At 35.1% G+C, this 24,666-nt stretch overlaps 2 protein-coding genes and 1 non-coding gene across 6 annotated transcripts; 2 read left to right on the forward strand and 1 right to left on the reverse strand.

Annotated features, from left to right (window-relative positions):
* Nucleotides 1-1,341: 1,341 nt before the first annotated feature.
* On the forward strand, nucleotides 1,342-4,299 carry LOC104113356 (putative clathrin assembly protein At2g25430). 3 transcript variants are annotated; one of them, XM_009623486.4, is made up of 2 exons: nucleotides 1,342-1,630; nucleotides 2,035-4,299. In XM_009623486.4, exon 2 carries the CDS (start codon nucleotides 2,083-2,085, stop codon nucleotides 3,997-3,999), a length of 1,917 nt encoding a protein of 638 aa, XP_009621781.1. In that variant the 5' UTR covers nucleotides 1,342-1,630; nucleotides 2,035-2,082; the 3' UTR covers nucleotides 4,000-4,299. The 3 variants fall into 3 exon arrangements, with proteins under 3 accessions (XP_009621781.1, XP_009621782.1, XP_070038698.1); XM_009623487.4 differs by having other exon boundaries at nucleotides 1,345-1,634; XM_070182597.1 differs by having other exon boundaries at nucleotides 1,345-1,634; nucleotides 2,038-4,299.
* Nucleotides 4,300-9,786: 5,487 nt separating this feature from the next.
* TRNAR-CCG (transfer RNA arginine (anticodon CCG)) lies at nucleotides 9,787-9,859 on the forward strand. The gene has a single exon. It is a non-coding gene; the product is annotated as a tRNA-Arg (tRNA).
* Nucleotides 9,860-10,193: 334 nt separating this feature from the next.
* Nucleotides 10,194-17,893, reverse strand: LOC104113355 (probable LRR receptor-like serine/threonine-protein kinase At1g56140). 2 transcript variants are annotated; one of them, XM_009623483.4, is made up of 19 exons: nucleotides 17,566-17,887; nucleotides 16,994-17,150; nucleotides 16,833-16,904; nucleotides 16,676-16,747; nucleotides 15,674-15,745; nucleotides 15,496-15,567; nucleotides 15,230-15,301; nucleotides 15,048-15,119; nucleotides 14,849-14,920; nucleotides 14,325-14,396; nucleotides 14,154-14,225; nucleotides 13,862-13,933; nucleotides 13,550-13,618; nucleotides 12,660-12,719; nucleotides 12,498-12,542; nucleotides 11,833-11,897; nucleotides 10,898-11,274; nucleotides 10,619-10,814; nucleotides 10,194-10,509 (listed from the first exon to the last, which is right to left on the reverse strand). In XM_009623483.4, the coding sequence occupies exons 1-19, from the start codon at nucleotides 17,645-17,647 to the stop codon at nucleotides 10,331-10,333; spliced, it is 1,950 nt and encodes a 649-aa protein (XP_009621778.1). In that variant the 5' UTR covers nucleotides 17,648-17,887; the 3' UTR covers nucleotides 10,194-10,330. The 2 variants fall into 2 exon arrangements, with proteins under 2 accessions (XP_009621778.1, XP_009621780.1); XM_009623485.4 differs by lacking the exon at nucleotides 10,194-10,509 and having other exon boundaries at nucleotides 10,686-10,834; nucleotides 17,566-17,893.
* Between the last annotated feature and the right edge of the window lie 6,773 nt (nucleotides 17,894-24,666).

The raw sequence follows: 24,666 nt of genomic DNA on the forward strand, positions 1-24,666 counted from the left end.
GGTACGAAGGAAAATATTTTTCATTTGTAGGAAAATGAGTGATTTTATCATTTATTTTTTCTTGTTTTGTAGTTGAGTGAAAAACTTTTTTCGAAAAATATTTTCTAGTATTTGATTAGAGAGTAGAAAATATTTTTTTATTCTACTCTCCTTGCCTTCATTCTCCCAAATTTCCATGTTTCATGTGCGCCTCTCCCCCTCCCCATATACCCAATATTTTCAAGACTTTAGTTTCTTCAAAAATTTAATTATTCTTTTAAAAATTCACACAAACACAATGGAACTAATGTGCTGTTTTACTTTTTTATGCAAAAACAACATAGAAATTGGTGCTCCATGACTAAAACGAAATAATCTTTTTTTGGTTGAAAAAAAATACTCTTTTCTACAACATGAAAAGAAAGTACTCATTTTATTGAAATTAAAGAAAATACTTACATCATGAAAATAAAGTACTTTTTTTGTTGATATGAAAGAAAACACTTTTTACATCATGAAAAGAAAATAATCATTTTTTTTGAAATAAAAAAAAAAGTACTCTATCTACAACATTGAAAGAAGGTACTATTAATAATATTTTTATATATATTGTGCAGTGGGGGTGGGGTGGGTGAGGTAGGGGTGGGTTGGGGTAGGGGTGAGAAGTGTGTGTGGGTGGGTTGGTGAGGGTTGGTGGGGATGGGGAATAGGGTGGAGAAGGTTGAGAAAAAGTTTTGGAAAATATTTTTCCTTCTCTAATAAGGAAAATATTTTCCTACAATTGGAGGAAAATGAGTTCACAAGGAAAATATTTTCCAAAATATTTAAGTCAACTAAACATCAAAATATTTAAGCCAACTAAACATGAAAAAATTAAAAAATATTTTTCTTAGCACCAAACACACCCTAAGTTATGTTTATCTATTCAAAGCAATATTTTTATACTATCAAAATTAAGTTGACATGTCCCTTCGGGGATGGCCCGGTTGGTTTGGAGGGAGTTATCCATAGCGATGATCCGGAATTGATCCACCCTCAATGTCTTCTGGGTCTGAGCCTGTCGCACATTGCTTGCTTAGTGCGGTTTACATCCTCGTATGGTTTGCAGGCTATTACACGGTGAAAATTTACCCATTGCGCACAAAGTGCTCACCTGATAGGTAGAGGATGTGGCAGAGACTATAACAGCCGCGAGTTTTCCTGGGGTTCCAAAAAAAAAAATTAAGTTGACATAATATAGCATATACAGTTATAGTAATAATAATAACATAGAATGCAAAATAATAGAATAACTTATTAAATTGTAGTACTAATTTTGTGTTTAGATAAATAAACAATACTTATCCGGTTTGTGTCCCTCACATATTGTGCGAGTGCCACACTGTCTTCGCTCCGACAACGTATTATGTTCCTCCGACACTTCCGCTAATCTACGATTCCGATCCAACGGTCCATATTCTCCTTCCACTTTTATAGATCTACTTTCCTTTTTCACTCCCCTTCCTTTAACTATATTCCCATTCCCATTTTCGCCCTCTCCTCTTAGCTCGCATCAAATCTAGAGAGAGAGAGAGAATTCCGGCCACGATTTGTCGGCAACGCTTTAGATCACACCCAATTCATAGATCTGTGCATTACAGCCTTTTTTCTGGTGTGTATGTACTTCAACCTATTTCAATTTTCATTAATCTTTTTCTATTTTTGCTGGTGATTTTTCTGTTCTAGGTATAGTTTAAGATTCTTGAATTTATTGACCCAAATATAGAAACTTAATACTTTCAAGTCAAAAAGTTGTGATTTTGCTAGTTCTTGATCTGTTGTGTTCTGGTTATAGTTTAATGGAGCAAATATAGAAACTTCTATTTTCAAGTCAACAGATTTGATATTTTTTTTTCTGGATGGAATGGAAAATGGATATAGATAGACTTATATAGTTGACTCCAACTTATATAGACTATTCATATTGTTTCTCTATTGGATTTGCCATTATTATGAGTATACTAGTTCTTCATAATGGTATAAAGTTGTGACCTTTGATTTTTTTTGATTTTATAGAAGCAATAAAAAGGGAAGAAATCTGAAATCTCTGTTGTGCTATACATCATGGCGCCGACCACGATTCGAAAGGCGATCGGGGCAGTGAAGGATCAGACGAGTATAGGGCTCGCGAAAGTAGCCAGCAACATGGCGCCGGAGCTGGAAGTTGCTATTGTTAAGGCTACAAGCCATGACGATGAACCTGCGAGCGAGAAGTACATCCGTGAGATTCTTCACTTGACTTCTGTCTCTCGTGGGTATGTGAGTGCTTGTGTTTCGTTGATTTCCAAAAGGTTAGGCAAAACCCGCGATTGGATTGTTGCCATCAAGTGTTTGATGCTCATTCACCGTCTTCTCAATGATGGTGATAATGTGTTTCAGCAAGAGATCATGTATGCCACGAGGAGAGGCACCAGGCTTCTCAATTTGTCTGATTTTCGCGATGAGGCTCATTCGAATTCATGGGATCATTCGGCTTTTGTAAGGACTTATGCTTTGTATTTGGATCAAAGATTGGAGTTGATGGTTTTTGAGAGGAAGCAAAATGGGAGTACTGGTGGAGAGATTGAGAGATATGGTTCTAGAGAAGAAAGGTGGAGATCTCCTCCTAGCTCTAACCGAGGCAATGGTTATGATTATGGTGAGTTCAGGGATGAGCCTGCTTATGGAATGAGGAAGTCGCGATCATCTGGGGATGTGAGAGAGTCAACACAGGAGCGGAAAGATGTGACCCCATTAAGAGAGATGAACCCTGAGAGGATCTTTGGGAAGATGACTCATTTGCAGAGGTTGTTGGATCGGTTTTTGTCTTGTCGACCAACTGGATTGGCGAAAAATGAAAGGATGGTGTTGGTTGCTTTGTATCCTATGGTGAAAGAAAATTTCCAGCTTTATGCTGATATATGTGAGGTTTTGGCTGTTTTGTTGGATAAATTCTTTGACATGGAGTACCAGGATTGCGTTAAGGCATTTGATGCCTATGCTAGTGCAGCGAAGCAGATCGATGAGCTAGTGGGATTCTACAACTGGTGTAAGGATATTGGTGTGGCTAGGTCGTCTGAGTATCCGGAAGTTCAAAGGATAACAAGCAAGCTATTGGATACATTAGAAGAGTTTGTGAGGGACAGGGCTAAGGCGACAAAGAGTCCCGAGCGGAAAGTTGAGAGTCTGCCAGCTCCACCAGAAGAACCAGCACCTGATATGAATGAGATTAAAGCGTTGCCTGCACCGGAGGAGTATACTCCTCCACCACCACCTGAACCGGAGCCTCCTAAGCCAGTGGTTCAGGAGACTGGGGATTTGGTGGATTTGAGGGAGGAGGGTGTTACTGCTGATGATCAGGGAAATAAATTTGCCTTGGCATTGTTTGCAGGGCCTGGAACAAACAATGGGTCGTGGGAAGCATTCCCCGGCAATGGGGAAGCTCAGATGACCTCTGCTTGGCAGAATCCAGCGGCTGAGATTGGTAAGGCTGATTGGGAGTTGGCTTTGGTGGAGACAGCTAGTCATCTGTCTAATCAAAAGGCCGCATTGGGCGGTGGACTTGATCCACTACTGTTGAATGGCATGTATGATCAAGGGATGGTTAGGCAGCATGTTTCCACTGCCCAGTTGAGTGGAGGTAGTGCCAGCAGTGTGGCATTACCCGGGACAGGGAAGAGTGCAACGCCAGTTTTGGCACTCCCTGCACCTGATGGAACGATCCAGACAGTTGGACAGGATCCATTTGCTGCATCTTTGACTGTTCCACCTCCTTCATATGTACAAATGGCGGATTTGGAGAAGAAACAGCAATTGCTTGTACAGGAGCAAGTCGTATGGCAGCAATATGCTAGAGATGGTATGCAAGGCCAAACGAGTTTGTCCAAGATCAACACTGGCGGATATTATGGTCCACAAACAGCTGCGATGCCTTATGGCATGCCACCAGTAAATGGTGTTGGATTACCACCTGCGGCAGGGTACTACTACACTCCTTACTGATATTGCCACGTATACATCATTTTTAGCTTTTCATTTTCCATTTCATTGTTATGTTCTTTATCTAGTGCTTTGATCTTTTTCCACTGTATTCTATTGATGGATATATGTTCAATTTGTGCATGTGTAGTGAGGGTAGTGGTTGAGAGGAAGAGAGAATGGGCTGAAGAGAATAGAGACTAATGGTTGGGGGGATTCTTATGCTGGGTGCTCTGTAATCCTAATAGCATGACTCATCTGTTTTTGTAATATTTGTATTTTCTTCAGGTCTTCGTTTAAGTGATGTTTGTTTCTATAGTGTAACCTAACTCCATTCCGATCATTGACCAATGCCTCATTTAATTATCTTGGTTCCTTCTTTCTTGAGACTACGCCGACAGATGCTTTGTAGTTCTCTCGGTCTTCCAAGAACTTTGAATTATGAACTAATTAGATTAGTAAACTAGTCTTTGTATTTCTCTTGGCTATTATATGGTAGGTTTGATTGGTTGGTTTTAGACCAAAAACGCTTAAAATTCGATTCACGAAATTGAGCAAATAGCTAGTTATTACAGTAGTATTTTATACTTAGGTGGTATGTATAGGATTATGAACTAGATATATGCTATTACTGAGGCTTTGATTAGATTCAGTACTCCTCCACAGTGGCAATTGAGTAACTCTCATTATCTTGATTTCCCAATTGTATTTAGCTGACTTATAACTTTGAATGGATTGATTTGTTATGTATAGATTATAAAGAGCTTAGTACTTTGGTTTTGGTTTTTGAAGAATTGGTTCTTGTGCGTTGGCATATTTTTTCTTGGAAAATATCTTTTTGCCAGAAAATGAAACAATTGTTGTTTTTATTTTCAAGAACAAAACAAAGAGATCCGCAAAAATCTTTCTGTCCATGACTTTCTTGGCAAAGGAGTATATTCAATCAATGAGAAGAACAGATCTATGGAATGATTATGGAAATAATTAGATATTAACGATAGCCAAAAAGAAAATGCTGGCTGAAGAAAGAAGACCGTAGAAATACTGAAGCTGAAAGTGACATAGGATTACCTGATAAGGCAGGGCTCTAATATTAAACTAATGTTGTTTCTATGCCAATCTTTATTAGGTTGCACCTATCATTTAGCTATCCTTTCATTGTCAACTTCGGTGTCTAAGTTGGTTTATAGCTGTCCACAGGTATAAAATGCAGTTGACCTATCTTTTGATTGATCAACTCCTGGTCCATATATTGTGAATAAAAAAAAAGAGGAAATTATCAAATCGAAGTGGCACGCAAGGGTGTGACCAAACAATCGCAATGAATTGAAATGAAACTGATGGGAGATCATAGTTCAAATCCGATCACAGGCAAAAATATTAGGAAAATATAAAGGTATTAGGTACGAAATGGAATAGTAGAGGTGAGCGAGCTTGATTTCTGAGTTGATGGGAGGTACCAGATAATTAAATAATTGAGGCGTGTGCAAGCTGACACCACCGTTGTCCCAAAATAAAAAGAAAAGGAAATTATCATTTCGGCTTTCTGATGGATTAGAATTACACACAGCTTGAAAAATCCCTCACATTTGTGTCAAATTTTATATTCCTTTGTTTAAATCACCGTTTTTAATATTATCTGCCCACGAAAATTGTTGCGTTTACAATACGTTTAATCCATTAATAGCTATCCCTAAATCGAACTGAGTGATTGAAAACTTTATTTTTCAAAATTTTGATTCCGTCGGTGCCTGTTTGTAAAACTGAAAAATAATAATTAACATTTCAGCATTAGAAATGATATTTTGCGATCTCTTGTAGGTTAAACTTGCAAAAAACAAGCAAGATAATAAACTGACAGAAAATAACGACAAGATATACGTGATCCTCGGAAGTTTCTTTTTCTTTTTCAATGAGTCACTCTGATAAGCATTCATCAAATAAAATTAAATATGTATGATTTCAAATGTATATCATTTTACAGGTAATTTAATTTTGTCTCGTTATGTGTAGAGGCGGAGCCATAATCTGAAATTTCTGGGTTCGGGATTTTATCCCTTTTAAGTTACCGAGTTCTAAATTAATAATTTGAACATATTAAATGTATTTCTTAAGACAAATATAGAGTTTGGACCAAAGTTACTGGGTTCGGCCGAACCCGTGCCTCGGTCTCTAGCTCCGTCCCTGGTTATGTGGTTCTTTTTCCATATTAAATAAATATTCTGATATTTATCATATTTCAATATTTTAGAGAGGATTGAGTTGCAGCTTGGCGGCTATTTCTTCATCAACGTTATTTAGGTGTAACGTTTTAATTTCACCAATAATTCTCACCTTTTTTTAGTACAGAAGATAAGATAATAGTTAAGGGTGTCCCTTGGGAGTTTTACTTTATTTTATTGATTAATACTCTATTAAGGAGGGTGTTAAGCGAAAATCAAATTTGTTTATTTTCATGATTTATGTCATTTCATTGGCAATTTAATCGGTCTTTTTGTAGTTAAGCTCCAAAAAGAAAATAATTTTTGATAGATACCATATAACTTTCAGAGGTGGAGGATTTGAGTTGCATTCTGGTGATTATTAGTCTACCTAACTTTTAAAGGTGGAGTTTTAGAGTTAAGCATAGACTTATAATTTCACTAAAGTATTCTCATTTTCCACAATTATAAGCCTAGCCTCACTTCAAAAAAAATTTAAAGACCAAAAAAAAAGGCAGTAATACTACACTAAGTAAATTACTTCTAACATGTGAGTTTGCTTTTTAGTTCATGAATCATGGGAATATTGTATAAATCTTAAGCATTGGAGCTCTTTATCAACTTTATGAAGATAGTGAAAGAATAAAGGGGTCTAGACTCTAGAATCATACTTTATAAGTGAAGAGTGTAATGAATAAAAATCGTGACTTTTCCTCAGAGAATTACATTAATGGATGCATAAACAAAAATAAAAATAAAAAAACCATCTTTTTGATGGGTACGTGTATGGCTGGCACATACATACTAGCTAATGGAGTCCACATATTCCACGAACCATTGGAGGTCTCACAAATTTTTCTTTATTTATCCTTTTTCAAAATGTTACTATTATTTTTGTTTTTTTCGTATCAGTTTGGAGCCCGATAAATTTAAATTTTCTAAAAAAGTTCATTTTAGAAGGTAAACACTCTTTATCAAAAGCAACTTCGTATCCAGAACTTGAACCCGAGACTTTTAGTAAGGACAGGAGGAGTACCACAACCCAGTAAATATTACTACTACTTATTTCAACCACCAAACATTTAGATGGTTCTTTTCATAGTGCTCTTGCTTTCTTCTTTATCATTTTCATTTCTTGTGGGTAGTTTGCTTTGGTTGATATTTGGCACAAAGGGGGACCTTTTACTTTTGAGAAGTCTCATTATTGGCTGTGAACTTTATGCACTTGCATATTATATAATGTCTCAAACTCTCAATTATTGAAATAAAGCCACAGCTTTGTATAGGTTATGTGTGATTTTTTTTAAGGTTATGTATGAATTAACAAATGGGAAATTAGGTTGTAAATGACAGTGACAAATTTGGAAAGAACGTCGTTGATGTGGATGTTTACTAGCACCTTACTATGCTACATTGCTACTAATATTGTATTATAATAGCTTACAAATTTTCTTTTGAAAAATTGGTATATTAAAGAAGTTTAGCTAAATGTAGATCTCAAACGTGCAAAGTGATCAATTCGAACCTATGCAAGTTGTTTACATCTTTTCACATAAAATGATTCGAAGTTATTGTCTCACTTGTTTTTTCTGAAATTTTAAAATCTTGTTGGGATGTGGGATGCTCAGGTTTTTACCATAAGAAAGGAAGAAAAGAGTTTGGTGATATCGAACTTTGTATGGTAAAATACAAGGTGGAGAATATATAGTTTACTAATGAACTATCACTCAATTATTTTCGTTTTATATTTATAACCAAAAAGATAATAATAATCTATTTCTCTCTCTAGCCTTTGTAGTCCCTTCTCATACAAATTATCTAATGAAGTTTCAAACACTTATATATATATATATATATATATACCTACCTATTTAAGCACAATTAATTTGAAGTCTGCATCTATGATAAGATCTTTTCTAAATTCTTAAAAAGAGTTGCTACTAACAAGGAAATAGTATAAATCTACTTAAATTATGTCTTAAAATTGTCAAGTGGCTTTTTATTAGGAGTAGCTTATTTAGCTTGCCACTTGGTTTAACCTCAATGCAAACTACTCTTCTATTATATATATATATATATATATATATATATATATTAGAAAAAAAATTAGTTTTAGATAGTACGAAATCACACAAAAGAAAGTTATAAGTGTAGTTTATTCACACAATGACGAATGGATAAGTTTTTAAATTCAATTAATTTGGCTGTAAATATAATTGAAAATAGGACTCGTTGGAAAAGGTAAAACATTTTGCTTTATTTGCAATAATTGAACTATATATCAAGAGACTTATCTTAATTGGTGATCTTTTGTACTTCAAATATTGCTAAATGAAAAAGAAAAACAAAGTTGAAAGTGTATAGGTAGAAATCTGTCTCACTACTTGGGACTAGGTAACATCGAGAAAAGAGTCAATCGAGATCGACCAGGAGATGGCAAAACCCGTGGGCGAGATGCAAAAGATGGTAGATATCGCGCATTGCAAAAAGAGTTGTAACAGCTAGTTTATTTGGGCAAGATATTAAAAAGAATATTTGATTGGATATTTTTTGTACTTGTACTATTAGAATTTATTGGGGGTATACCCCAGATAAATAGAAAAAAAGAAAAAGGAATAGGGGTCGGTGATCTTCATTGTGATAAGAGCAGACTTTGCAAAAAGATACTCTCTCTCTTAAAAAGATACAAAGAACACCTTTTTATCAAGATTCTTGTTCATATTATCCTACACTTTTTCATCAGATTCTAGAAGATTTCGGATGTTCTAAGATCTGTCTATCACTCATCATTGCCATAAGGAATAATCACTTAGCTCATTATTTATTGGGTGAATCACTCCGCCTATTTACTCAAATATCATTTATTGTTATTTATTATCGGTCACTCTTCCATTACTCTTATACTTTATGACTATTTAATGCTTGTTATTATCAACCCTTTATTGGATCTGTCCCACCTCACACACGTTTTCAAGATTCGCATCTAGAGATATTGTCATTAACTAGGTTTAACCCGTTATTACCTAAATAGAATAATTTTAGCCGAAAATTATACTTTTTAGTCAAACAAGAAGTACTCCGTGTTACTTAACATTTCAACAGATACCATCGAAATAAAAAGAAGTTTTAAAATCTTCATTCTAATTATTATTATTTCTAAAAAGAAGAAAGGAAAAAAGAAGAAGGAAAGCAATATGTTCTCTCCTTTTCTTTTTATTTTTCCTTTTTTTTTCTTAAATATTTTTTTGTGAGTGTAAGATTGGTTAATGAATGAGAAAAGTCTTGTCAATTTATCTTGTAGAATGTCAAAAAAGAAAGAAAACCTTATATTGGATTCCCTATATGTCATACTATAAAACAAGCTAAATTAGGTGGTCGGCACCTCTTTTGAGGTAGTTGGCATTGTGTTGGAAAGTTGAGGCAGTTGAAATTGTCGGTGTTTTCCTTAAAAATATATCATCCTTTTTTTCTGGATATATTTTGTTATCTTTTGTTTCTGGCTTATATTTCTGCATTTTCAAACTTTTGTCTTCACATTTCCTAAACAAAACTGTATCCCCCAAAGAATGAAAACCAATTAAACTGAGTAAACAAGAATAATGACAAACAAGGTCGCGTGGCCTAATGGATAAGGCGCTCGCCTCCGGAGCGGGAGATTGTGGGTTCGAGTCCCACCGTGATCGTTTATTTTTTGCCTTAGGAAAATTGTGGAATTCTATTTTTATTATTCCTATGTTCTTTTCTAGATGCCCACACGAGATAAATAAACATCCAATTTCCCCCCACCTAACTGGTGAAAATAAACCCTTCGAATTACTCATCTACTTCATTTTTTTAGTTCACTTATTTTTCACAAAAAAAAAAAAAAAAAAAATTCTGTCTGGAAATATCTTTCTTGAAATTTATTTCCATTGTTCACTTTTGTAGGTGTATTGTTTTCTTGCAGAAACTAATCATAATAACATGTGCCAGATTATGAAATAAGTTCCGAAGGAATATAGCTTGGTAGCCCAGACAACCGAATAACTTATGTAGTTTTATTTGATTCTCAAGAAAACTGGAAAACAGTCCAATCATTTATCGACAGACGTCTTAAACTTAAAATTTTTTATTTGGTCATATACCATACATGCTGGGGATAGTTAAGCTTCAAACTATCCTTTTGTTGGTGAGTCAGTTGCAACTTTCATATGTGTTGGTCCTCTTCTATTTGCCCACCATAGGTAGAAAACTGAAGAAACTATCAGTATACCTGCTGCACTTCCAGCTACAATTCCAAATATTATTCCGACGCGTTTCTTTTTGCTTTTAGAAGAACCACCATTTGTAGCCACTGCAACAAAATCACAAGTAAACAAAAGCGCGGTAACTTATCATCAGTTCAGGTGAAAAGAAGAAAAGGGAGTTAAAAGTGATATGAATGGAAATGCAATGAGAAGAACCTTGAGTGACATGGATTGCAGAGACTAAAGGACCATAAGTGCTTTGAAAAGGAATGCAACATGTTCCTTTTCCAGCCCACAAGAAATGGATTTCCATCATTCTGTTTGTCACATTTGCCTCAAATGTTTTAACTATAGCTCTTTTTGATCCACCTGCTTCTTTCTGAATGTTAAAATCTTCAAGAACCTTTTCACCCTTCATCAATTGCAAAAAATCTTTCAACTGAATAAATATCCAATTCTTTTCAGATAAGTAAGTTGGTTTTAAGCTTGAAGTACCTGAATGTAAACATCAAATAACCGTCTCCCGAGGCCTTTCCAAGAGTGAGAATCATCCATCTGTATCTCAGCAAAATGAAGTTCTACTTTGTATCTTCCATTGCTCAATCCAAAACCATAGTACCTCAATGAATTAGGCGATATCCTAGCACTTTTATAAAGCTCGGAGTCTAATGTGCTTGTGATCTGAGAACCTGTCTCAGCTATATAGTTTTGTCCATGTGGGTTGGAAATGAAAATGCCAGAGCTGCTCACTGCCCATCGATTACTGGGGCTCATGTAAAACGAGGCTGCACTTAATGTCTCTGAGTCGTTATCGTATTTGGTGCCATCTGCAGATTCTGTTTCCGTTCCTCCAGAGTTGATGGAAAAGGAAGCTAACACAAAAACTATATTTAGCATTCCAACATCAGATTAAAGATCAGAAACATAAACATATTTTACAAGTCTTATGGTTATGGGTTCACTCCATTCTTTTCAACCTTTGTGTTAAATTTTTGTTACTTCAGTGGTTATGAGTCCTCAAACCAGATTTTTCAGTTTATATTCTTTTTTCCTTTGTTAGCACTCATCAAAATCTTAAAAAAGGGCTACCCTTCTATTTAAACCTTAAAAAAGGGCTACCCTTCTATTTAAACGCAAATCAGACTGATGAATTTCAAGATAAGTAAATGTAACATCCTGATTTTCTATAACTTGAAAAAATGGGATCTTTGGGACAGAAATGTAGAGCTTCATTATCATGCCCTTGCTAATGTAATGAGTTCTGCTCATCTAAGATTCCTTCTCCGCCTTACATTATTCAACGGGAAATAGGTCCATTACCCGGCTAATATGGTGCGAGTTTTAAAATATACCTCACAAGTTATTTTTTTATTTTCTAAAGGAACTTAATGGAAGAAGTCTCATCATACTTGGGAAAGGAGTGCACTTACACGAACTAACTATGTCGAGGCACCTGGTGTTCCCTTGCAGGCACGATAAAGCTGAAGAAGCCGTGCTACATCAATCAAATTCAGTATATGCACCACATCAGCAAAAACAAGTAGTCGCAGACAAATTAACTGATATAACTAAAACTGTTCTATCGTTTACCTACATATTTGAGATGGATGGCAAACAGAAAAGAGAAAAGAGGAAACAACTGAAGGAATCAATGATTTACAGATAGGCTGATTAGTAAAACTCATAAGTTCCTATGGAATCAATAGCAGTATGACCTAAACAAAGGAATCCAAGGAATTGAAACGAGAACAAGTGTACAACTAATAAATTCCCCACCTTTTCTTTAAGATAATTTTAGAAGACTTTCTTTTCTTGTCTAATTAGGAATCAAAAGAGGAAATTAGTTTAAGCATTAATTAATTTCATGTCATATTGGCATCCAACATCAAAGCAATATCTGAACTTTCCAACATTCATTCAGCAGTCTCATACTTTACCCATACTTAATGGTTTGAATCTCCTGTATTAACGATAGCAAAATGAGATTATAATCCTCATTATTTCAGTCATGCTAACTCTTTATAAAGGATTCTCAACAATGTATGGATATCACTGTTTGCCAAATTTTGATCTGTAAGTGGCGGAGGCGATATACCTTCCATCTGAAGTTCTTTCAGTAATGGAAGTCCCAAAAACATTCCTGCGTAAATTTTAACATATGAGCCAAATGGAAATAGTTCAGACTGATACACCAATTAAAAATTAACTGCTGTCTAGAACGTAACAACTTTGTAAAGCTTGAAGAGAGCTAACTCACATTGATAAACCCGATCTTTTTGGTGTTAGGTCTCCAGAAAGAGAATTAAAGGAAACATCTCTGCCATTCACAATAGGAGGAGAAATAACTATTTTAAGTTAGACTCATGGAATTAACACTGAAATAGAGAATAAAGTGAACGAAAAAGTACAGAATGGCCTTTTGGACTATTCAATCCTCTAAACTTAGCGTGCATACTATTAGGATTAAAGAGAAGAATAATCGAATTGTATTTTGCTTGAAGGATCAGCTGATACAAAATTTGACATGCGAATCTTAGGGTACGGGTACAACTAGGCATTGGATCATCATATATGAACCTACAGGAAATGGTGAATTTAGTTCACTAAGTTTTGAAAAAAATTCTTTTATGAGTAGGTGGGGCAAATTCAGCACTTAGTACTTATATCTGACACTGGAAATAACTTCATTAAGGAGACTCTTCAATGGAAATTCTTTACAGTTAGAGAAAGTGATGGATATGTAAGAACTGATGCAAACTTAACAAGACACATAACGGTAGGAGAATCCTCCAAGCACTATGTCTATAGGTATAGTTTGTCCTGTTAAAAGATAAGCTCTAAAACTCTTGGACTGGAGTTTGAACTAGTGAAAATAGAATGTATAGAGAACAAAGGAGACATTAAAGAGCAAAAATTGAGAAGGGACTTCTTGAGATCACTCGATGTTCACTGACATGAGACCAACTTTAAAAAGTGAGCTTTTATAATGGATAATCCATAATTAGGAACGACAAAAAATGAAATAAATGAAATTGTGGAGAGAAATCTAAACCACAGAGTATGTCAACAATGAAATGATGCATTACAAACCTCAAGATACAAACCCTAGTAAGAATTAGCAAAATCAGGTCAAAGATTAAGACTTACAAGGCAGTGAGATTGGAACTCATGATATTGGGAGGTAGCTCGCCGCTCAAGTTGTTGCTTCCTAGATATCTGAGATGCACAACTCAACTTCAATTAAAGTAGCCATTACAGAACCAACGAAAATAGGTCCACACCAAATCTTAAAAGCAGTTTACATGCTTAACAAGAAAGGCCAGTTTCCAACGTTTTGTTATTTTTTCGCCAATAAGTCTTAACTTACACAAGAGATGCACACATATTTCTCTTGCACATTATATTTTAAAGGTATCTTGCAACTGATTGACTTCAAAGAAAAGTAAGGGATTGACTTACAAGAATCGTAATGAAGCAAAGTCTTGAAATGATCTTGGTATTTGACCTGTCAACTTGTTGGAGCTCAAGTCCCTTTGTGGTGGTAGTTAATCAGCAGAGGGAAATATTATCAGATTAAAAGCATAAACATCCAGAGATTGCAAGTATAGTGGAACTCTAAATGTAAATATATGAACCATCTCCTATATTCAACTAATATCAGAACGAAAAGCTTTAGAGAGAGAGAGATAGAGAGGTGTCACTTGCAACAAAAAGCATGAACCTAACAATTGATGCTATCAAAGTAACTTACAGAATTTCCAAGTTCCCAAAAGAGCTAAGCTTCTCTGGTAGTTGGCCAATAATTCGACAATTTCTCAATGATCTACAGGTGAAAAACAAATGAATTTGATTAACTTCTGAATCATCAACGATAATCAACAATAGAAGTCTTATTGTGAAAGCACTGAGACCCAAATCATACAATATGGAAAGACTCGTCAAGTTCTGAATGAAATCCAGAGAAGAATCTTCATTACGCAGGTCGCCAATTCTCCTACATATAGAAAAAGGAAAAGGAAATGACTATCAGAAACTCCTAAACAACATTTCTGTCAACTAAACAAAAGGTATGTTTCCACAACTTGTTGTGGTGAACCAGATTTACACTCAGCTAGAGGAGAATAGATGATGACTTATGTGAAAATTTATCAAGATAACCCTATGTACGTGATAATATTGATTAGGAAAGATTCGTTTTTGCTCAAGCCAAGCTTAAATGGCACTAAGAGCTTAAAGCTGCTAACTTTCTGTATGTTGAGGTTTATTTGCATAGATAAATAGCATAAGAAAAATCATGTGCAAGTTCCGGTACTTGAGTCACTGGAATTCCGCTCTTTGCTTACATAAATAATCTAAACACAAAACATTTTTGTCATAGCAGTCTGTGAAGGAAGTTAGAACACACAGCGAATTGCTATCACATAGTGTAACAGCGATAAACCTTACAAATCTTGTAGTTTTATTAAGACACCATAATTGCTTGGAATTGGTCCTTCAAGAAGTGTTCCCTCTAGTCTCCTGTTAACAAGAATTAATCTTTAGGAAATCTGTTAAACAGATGACAATAAAGATGTATTTACTTGGAAACCTAAGATGACAGAAATGGTAATTAATCAGAAAAGGAGAAAAACAAAGTCATGCATACAGGACTTGGAAGTTCATAAAGTGCCCGAAGAATTCAGGGAGCTTTCCGGTAAAACGATTGTCAGATGCCCACCTGACACATGAAAAGGAACTCCAAGTTAGAATGGCTAAGTTGAGCATTTTTTTCTTGAAAGATTATTGAACCATGCTGACTAGTGTTGAGGGCTAGAGACAAAGAGGTACAGAATCTCGAGGGACTTCAAATTTGATAGCTCCCCTGGAATTGGACCATTCACTCCACTGCTATCAATATACCTGAGTTACCAATAGTAGTATTTTAGTGGCAAGTCAATTTAGAATGATTAAACATATATCCCTTTGATTCCTACGAGACAGCTAATTCACTTCTTGGAATAAGTACTTCTCTTTGTCATATGTATATCATCTGCGAGCTAAAACGGAACGATACAGAAACATCAAAACAAAAACTTATACTAGTATATACTTACAGCTGCTGTAAGGAGATTAATTTTCCAAGCTGAGGTGGCAAGGGCCCGTTGAAATTATTTGAACTAAAACTTCTGTACAAAGGGTAATCTTTCTTAGGAAACAACAGTTAGAGAAAAGAAAAATGCTTAAGGTCCCCCAAGACCGAGACATACAACTCAAAGCGAGATGAATACTTACAAGGAGATCAAATTGGTTAGACTTCCAAGTTCTGCAGGCACAGGACCAGTGAGATTGTTAATGCCAAGGCTCCTGTTTCATAATGTTCTACAATGAATACAACAACAACAACAACCCAGTAAAATCCCATAAATGGGGTCTGGGAAGGGTAGTGTGTACGCAGACCTTACCCCTACCCAAGGGGTAGGGAGGCTATTTCCGAAAGACCCTTGGCTCAAGACGACGAAAAGAAACACTATATCAGTACCATCAACACAAAAATCAAGAAATAATAACAACAACATAAGAACCAGAAAATAGATAAAAAACAATAACAATAACCAGTAAATAAAACCCGGCACAATGAAAACGTAGAATAGTGTGGACACAACATTAACCACTAGCAGTCGGAGACACAACCCTATAAGACTAGCCTCAACCACCTCCTAACCTACAACCCTAATGCGCGACCTCTACACCTTCCTATCAAGGGCCATATCCTCGGAAATCTGAAGCCACACCATATCATGTATGATCACCTCTCCCCAGTACTTCTTAGACCACCCTCTACCTCTTCTCGTGCCCGCCAAAACCAATCGCTCACACCTCCTAACCGGGGCATCCAGGCTTCTCCTCCGTGCCCGAACCATCTAAGCCCCACTTCCCGCATCTTGGCATCCATAGGAGCCATGCCCACCTTCTCCTGAATATCTTCATTTCGAATCTTGTCCATCCTAGTGTGCCCGCACATCCACCTCAACATCCTCATTTCTGCTATTTTCATCTTCTGGGTATGTGAGTTCTTAACTGGCCAACACTCAGTCCCATACAACATGGCCGGTCTAACCACCGCTCTATAAACCTTACCTTTGAGTATCGGTGGCACTCTCCAGTCACACGGGACTCCAGATGCTAATCTCCATTTCATCCACCTCACCTCTTCTCGGTGTGTGACATCCTCATCGATGTCAAGTATTGCAATGAAAATCATAAGGAAATTGTAAGAAGCTTAATGCTACTAACAAGTATTGCATCTTTGATAACTGTCTGATTTCAGCTGGAATGGTCCCATTGATAACATTTTGACCCAAATTCCTACATACAAAACATCATCACTAAACTCCCTTAAGTTACAGAATAATATTACAGAACTAATCATAGCAGTATTGCAATCACTTACAAGTCCATCAATTCTTTTAGCAGAAAAAGTTCATTAGGAATTTCACCAGAGACGTCCAAGGCATAAATTTTCCTGAATATATAGGCATTAAAAACATTCTAAAGAGAAAAATTCACAACGCAAGAAAAGAGAAAAAGGTGAAAATTTGAAAATTAGCTCACAAATGTGTAATATGGCAGATAGTAGCAGAACAGTCACAAGCAACCCTAGGATTAGCTTGGTCTGGTGCCCAAGGAGCATTTTGAGTACAGGGGTCCATGCTTAGATTCAACTTGCTCCTCAAATTCCAATGGTCAATAATCTTATTCAGAGCATCCACTAATCAATACATGCATAAGAAGAAAACAATCAATCAATCAATCAATTACGCCTCAATCCAATACAGCCACGTCAGCTAGATAGTCCTCTATATATGTTCTGCTCGTAATATGTGAATAAACACGTGAAGAAGTCAAAGGATTCAATATATATATATATATATATATATATATATATATATACACGTAAATAAATAATTTTAACCTTGTACATATAGTGCAATTTTAAGGCGAAGGGATTCAAGTGAACCCTTGCAACCCCCCCCCCCCCAAAGTTTTGCCCCCGGGAGCATGTCTCAACAATAAATTACTAAAAGAAATTTGTCATAATTTAACTATTAAACTAGTTGTCAATCTGCTGCAACCCTTTACAAAATTCTTCCGCAAAACAAAAAGGGTAAGAGGGGGAAAATAACCTTCAATAGGGTCAGTGAATGTTTGTGCAGCAGCAATTTTCAACATCAAAAGGACAAGAAAGCAAATACCCAGAAAACCCATTACTGAGCACTACCAGCAGAGGTTTAATTTCCTTTCTAATTTGGGGATGGTGCTGTTGATGAAGTTGAAGCCTAGCTTATAAATATGAAAATGTTTGGTGGCGAAGTGAATAAGCCAAGAAGATACAACAGAGTGGAGTCATGACAATGGAATTTCTGGATTTTCTTTGTTCACACAACTATAGTCTTCTTTGACCTTGTTAAAGAAATGATTAGTAGTTGTATTAAATTCAAGCTGATGCAAAGCAACCAAAGGAAGAAATTGAATATATGACAGGGCCCTTTTCCTTTGACTGTTGTCTTGCCCGCCAAAATTTGTTAAGGTAGTTGCTTTTTTACCATATTTTGGTAAAGAATTGTTACACGCAAATTAACTTGTTTTTTTTTACATTTTTTAAGCTATTAAGTCCCTTATTATTTTCAAAACAAATAAATGACTTGTAGAAAGTTGATAGTCAACATTAAATAATCTAATAATAATAAATTTATATTTAAGTTATATATGACAGTGTAAATACTTTTTTACAATATTAGCGTGATTTAACTTGTGATATTAATCTAAATAAAATAATAGCAGTTTGCAATAATTTTATGTAATTTCTAAATTATTGAATTTTATTAATGATTATTTTTTAACACTTGATTTTGGTTAAAAAAAAATTAAAAGTGTTTTCTTTAAAAAGAAGTTTCACCGATGCTAGGATTGAAAGATTAATAATCGTAATACATCTGGAGTACAAATTTCTATTTTGGATTAAGTGCAAATTTCTACAAGCAGTTTAAGAAATATCATTTTCATTTTCATCAAATTTCGGGTCTTTTGCCAGCAACTCTAACCTGGGAGTTACCCTCCTAAATTGGGAGGAAAAAAAAAACCTGGGAGTTACCAACCACTTGGATAGAAAATTATCTTAGACGTTATTTTTGTAAAATTTTCAATATATCAAATTCAATAATTGACCAGACAAACACCCAAAATGATGTTTCACGGGTATATATTGCAAGCTGCTGTCAACCGTAAAATAGTCAAATGTAACTGTCAAATACAAGAAATCATGTAACGAGAAAATAAACACTTAGAAAGCCAAAAGATAATAAAAAATATGGACTTACTAGAAAATTAAGCCACATTTTGTAAAAGAGTTACACGTAAAAATAGGGCAATTATCACTTCTAGCCATCCGGGAAAAATTAATGACAATCAGTAATCACAAAATACACCATACAATTCATAGCCCAAAACCAATTACAAGGACTAGCAATTGCAACTAAAAAACCAGCGGCAACCTAATCTTCAATTCCTTTTACGTCCATAAAAAAGTTTCTTTTAGGTTTTAGGATTTTTTGTTTGTTTGTTATGACACACGAAAAATCATTAATTTTTTAAGTTTCGAACACTTTCATCTCCTTTTATGTTTCAGATTTTTTTTTTTTGGGGTAAAATTTGAGCACTTTCACCTCTGCAACTTTCAATCTCTTCCTATTACACATAAATTAAATTTTTTCTATCTTTTACTAAGAGCCTAAATTTTTATTGATCTAATCTAAAAAATATATGATATTGCATAAGTAAAAATACTCATGATATAAGAAGAAAAAGAAGAAGGTGATGTATACCTTGTACACATAATATACACATTTTACACTAGTATAAAGTGTATATACACTTTTTATACATCATTAAATAATATATACGCTTCTTATGCATTGCAAAATAATATATACACTTTTTATACATCGTAGAACAATATATATACTTTGGATAATCTAAAACGCTTAGAATACACTAAAGATATTTTAGGGGTACACCAAAAAATATAGGATACACTTTATATACAAAATCTATACAATGTATTAGCGTATATACAATTTCATCTCTTTTTTTTTGCTTACCAAAAATAACCCAACGAGTGAAAAACTTCTCATAGTTGAATTGTATATATATATATATATATATATATATATATATATATATATATATATATATATATATATATATATATATATTGTATAATTAATGTACACTGTATAAAAACTCTTATATAGATACATGGATTATACATAAAGATACACTATATATATATATTTATTGTACATGAAATACACTAATTATACATCTCTATACAAAGACCTTTAGAATCCATAGAAGAAGAAGAAGAAGAAGAAGAAGAAGAAGAAGAAGAAGAAGATAGCAACAACAACCACCTGCACAAATACACTTCACCCTTTGATTCTTCCCAGGAAATGCACATAAATTCATCCCAAAAGAATCATGAAGCCCCAACCTCTAAAACATCTCGCAAAACACCGACAACCCACCAACAACATTTATATTGTATAAAAAATGTATATAAATTATATAATTATACATATACACTTATTATATACCATATATATATATTTGTAAGGTCGCTGCAAAGAAGTCAGAGCCATGAATATACACTAATGATACATTAGGGATACACTAAAATATAGAGGATACACTTTATATACAAAATTTATACAATGTTCTAGTATATACACAATTTTTATACATTTTATATATAATTTTTATAATATACACTGAAAAATATAGGATACACTTATATACAAAATTTAAACAATATGTATATATATTGTCACGACCCAAAATCCATTAAAGGTCGTGATGGGGCCGTACACCGTTGTCAGGCAAGCCAACACTAAATACTTAATTTGGTTCTCGTTTTAATATTTTGAATCCATATTTTTCCTTTCATTAAGCAGTAGAAGATGAAATTACAGAGTACATGATAATATCTTAACAAATTTCAATACAAAACAACTCATAGTCACCCAAAAACCCGGTATCACAAGTGCATGGGTATCAACTAGGAATGTAAAATAAAATACAATATCTGTCTGAAACACAAACTTGGACAAGAGAAATATAAATACTCTGAAGGAGACTCTGCCGGCTGTAGGTCGTAATGTGGAATGCAGATCACGTAAGTCCCCGTATGCATACATGCCTTTGCTCTCTCAAGGCCACTAGTCACATATGTACCTGCACAAAAAAAATGTGCAGCAAGTGTAACATGATTACGTAAGCAACGTGTACCAATAAGTATCTAGCCTAATCCTAGAGAAGTAGTGACGAGGGGTCGACATCGACACTCACTAGTGGTCCAACAACATAAGGTACAGTAAAGAGGTATTATGTATGAGGCAGAGTAAATAAATGAAATAAACAAGTATAAACCACGTGATACAAATCCCCCTCTTTCCGAGGAACTCAAGCTCTTCATTAGAAATTCCCTCCTTAACCGGAGCATATATATAGATATAGTGAATCTCATCAAGTAGTTTACCATAATTCAAATCCGAGAATTCACCGATACACTGGCTTCTTGCCAAATCTTATGCACGATTTCATGGAGATATGATATAGGAAATGCCGAGGCGTACGGCCTGAACCATATGATAAATCAATTAACCTGCCGAGGCGAATGACCCGCTCCCATGAGAGTGTAGTACATAAATCCTACCGAGGCGAACGACCTGATCCCATAAGAAGTGAAATACATAATCCTGCCGAGGCGAACGAACCGATCCTATTATAATAAGAAGCTTTGATGGGTCCTTGACCCCACTCACGAATAAACGTGTGAGTTATAATTTATTTAATGAAAACCTTTCAATGAAACATATATATATATATATATATATATATACCGGAGCCATGCCGTAAGAGGAGGAATATTATCTGATGGGTAATCGTGAACCCATGAAGTCTCTACACTAGCAAGTCTAGTCTCAAATAGAATGTAAAACAGGGGAATCAATAGGCGAGAGACTACTCAATTAGTACAACTATAGCATGATGTGAACCTAAGTCTACCCGGACAATAACATGAATGTAGCTACGTACAGGCTCTCGTCACCTTGCACGTACGTAGTCCCCACAACAAGTAGCACACCTCAAACATATCACCTAGGGGTAATTTCACCCTCACAGAGTTAGACAGGAGACTTATCTCGCTCCGAAATTTCATAACCGACTCCAAAACCTCTCTAACACCTCAAACTGATGCCCGTCGCTCCAAACTAGTTAATTAAGATGCAACCTAATCAAAATATACTCTAATACTCATAATTAATCAATTTATAACAATTTCCAACTCCACTCGAAAAATCGATAAAGCAACCCTCGGGTCCACATGCCCGGATTCTAAAAATTTTCGAAGATAAACACTACCCATAGCATTACGAACTCCAATATATAATTTATTCTCAATTCCATTCCTAAATTCGTGGTCAAAATCCAAAAATATCAATTTCTAGGTTTTTCTTTAAACTTCCAAATTTATATAAATTTTCATGTCTTAATCCATGTATAAACCTTATATTTAACTCACAACTAGAAGAAATCACTTATCTCTTGATGATGATGGAACCCCTTCTCAAAATGTTCTCAAAAATCGCCTAAGTCCAAGTGAAAAATGAGGGAAATGAGCTAAGTCTCGGAATAAAAGCCCTTGGCTCCAGTCGCAGATGTCGCATTTGCGACAGGGGAGGGGTTCGCTAATGCGACCTTCATAAATGCGAATAAAGCGTCGCAAATGCGACCCCTGACAGAGTTGGCCGTCATCGCAAATGTGAACTCTTCAGGCTTCGCAAAAGCGACCATATTGTGGCAAATGCGATCCATTCCCTTAGCAGCCCATGTTCGCAAATGCGAACACTTCCTCGCAAATGCGATGGTCGTATTTGCGACCAAAACATCGCAATTGCGATCATACCAGAACCAACAATCCAACTTCTTAACAAAACACTCCGAAGCCACTCCGAAACTCACCGAGCCCCCGAGGCTCCAAATCAAATACCCACACAAGTATAAAAATATAACACGAACTTGCTCGAGACCTCAAATAATATCAAACAACGTCGAATTCATGAATCGCACCCCATTCCAAGCTTAATGAACTTTAGAACTTCAAACTTCTACATTTGATGCCGGAACCTATCAAATCAGGTCCGATTGACCTTAAATTTTGCACACAAGTCATAATTGACATTACGGACCTACTCCAACTTCCGAAATCGGAATGCGACCCCGATATTCAAAAGTCGACTCCCGGTCAAACTCCTTAAAAACCTTTAAATTCTAACTTTCGCCAAATGACCTCAAAATGACCTACGGACCTCCAAATCCACATACGGACGCGTTTCGAATACCAGAATCACCATACGGAGCTATTCCCAGGCTTGGAATTCCAAACAGATATCAATAACATTGAAATACACTTCAACCCAAATTTAGGAAGTTCTTCCAAAATGCCAACTTTCATAATAGGCGCCGAAACGCTCCCGGATCATCCAAAATCCGATCCGAACATACGCCCAAGTCCAAAATCATCATACGAACCTGTTGGAACCTTCCAATCCCGATTCTGAGGGCGTTTACTCAAAAATCATACTTTAGTCAATTCCTCCAACTTAAGGCTTCAGAAATTAGAATTTTCTTTCTAAATCAACTCCGAACTTTCTAAAATTAAATTCCGACCACGCGTACAAGTCATAATACCTGAAGTGAAACTGCTCAGGGCCTCAAACTGCCGAACGACGTGCTAGGGCTCAAAACGACTGGTCGGGTCATTATATATATATATCCAGACCCACCATCGATACTCACTGTAAAAGATCTTCACTCATAAAATACTATTATGACCAAAGAAGAAGAAGAAGCTTGACTAGAAAACCCCACGACTTTTGCTGCCACTCTTGTATCATGTATCGTAATTGAGTAAATCTTTTTAAGAATTGATTTAATATTTTTTTTGATTTTTTTAGGTACTCAAACAAGTTTTTTCAGTGTAAAGTAAAAAATAAAGAGAAAAAATATAGATCTGAAATGGGAGATCGAGAAGGAAAGGAAAATTTAAAAAAAAAAATACCCAAAGAAAGATAAAAAGAAGACGAAGAAGACACAGAGAAAGAAAGAGGTGAAAAAGAGGGTGAGAAAGAAAGAGGATAGGAATAAAAGTGGTAATGGAAAGAAAAATCTGTGAATTGGATAGAACGAAAGAAAGATACAAAGACTAGGAATAAATGTTGTTTTGGGAAAATAAATACATTGGAAATAGATAATGGCTACAAGTTGTAAATAAATTGGGCCGAAAGGCCATTTCATGTCAGTAATAAAAATATGGGCTAATAAAATCTTTGAGTGGTCCTACAGTGTTTTTTTCTCATAAAAATACTACTTTTCCAACCCATATGTAGACAATTTTCCGCTTTTAATAAACTTTTACTACTCGAAACCTAAAAAGGAAAAAAGGAAGATTAACTTGGTACTAATTATTATTTTCAATAGCTAACTTATCTAATCTTGTCTTTTCTTGAAAGCTTGGTCAAAGAGGCTTTCAGCAAGAGCATGAGTCTTGGCAATTATATTTTGGAATGGAGGGAGCAATATTTAGTAAATATTTCCTAAATTGTCGAAATCCAATATCAAGCAATAGTTAATTATCTTATATAACATAACCAAATAATCGAATAATCAAATCGAAAAAAAAAATTAATCAACAACAATAAATTCAGTGTAATCCCACAAGTAGAGTCTGAGAAGGATAAAATGTACGCAGACCTTATCCTACCTTTAAGAAGTCAAAAAAGTTATTTCCGGGAGAAGAAATAATAATTAAAACCGAACAAGGCAAAATCGAACCAAAACCGGAATGCACATCCCTAGTCAAAAACAGCAAGTCAAGAGCAAGTACACACAAGTGGAGGAAAAAAGAAAGTAGACACAAGTGGAGGTCGTTTCAAGTACTGATATAGGTAGTTTTTACTTAGATTAATTAACCAGAAAATGTTGAACAACTATTGAAAGAAAGCAAAACATGAAAAATTTAATTGGTTGATGTGAACATGGAAATAAAAGCTTTTAGGGACAAGAAGGGTCATAGAGATATGTTACAAACACTAAAATCCACCATAATAAAGACAAGAAGGGTCATAGAGATATGTTACAAACACTAAAATCCACCATAATAAAAT

The sequence above is a fragment of the Nicotiana tomentosiformis genome, chromosome 8, assembly GCF_000390325.3.
Source record: "Nicotiana tomentosiformis chromosome 8, ASM39032v3, whole genome shotgun sequence".
NCBI lineage: Eukaryota > Viridiplantae > Streptophyta > Magnoliopsida > Solanales > Solanaceae > Nicotiana > Nicotiana tomentosiformis.

Bases quoted from the DNA above. Each gene is read 5' to 3' on its own strand.
- LOC104113356 (XM_009623486.4), top strand. From the start codon at position 2,083: ATGGCGCCGACCACGATTCGAAAGGCGATCGGGGCAGTGAAGGATCAG.
- LOC104113355 (XM_009623483.4), bottom strand. From the start codon at position 17,647: ATGGGTTTTCTGGGTATTTGCTTTCTTGTCCTTTTGATGTTGAAAATT. The intron at 16,905-16,993 runs GTGAGCTAATTT...CTATATATTCAG, and splicing joins ATCTGCCATATTACACATTT to GAAAATTTATGCCTTGGACG. The intron at 10,815-10,897 runs GTACTTCAAGCT...CAATTGATGAAG, and splicing joins TATTTGATGTTTACATTCAG to GGTGAAAAGGTTCTTGAAGA.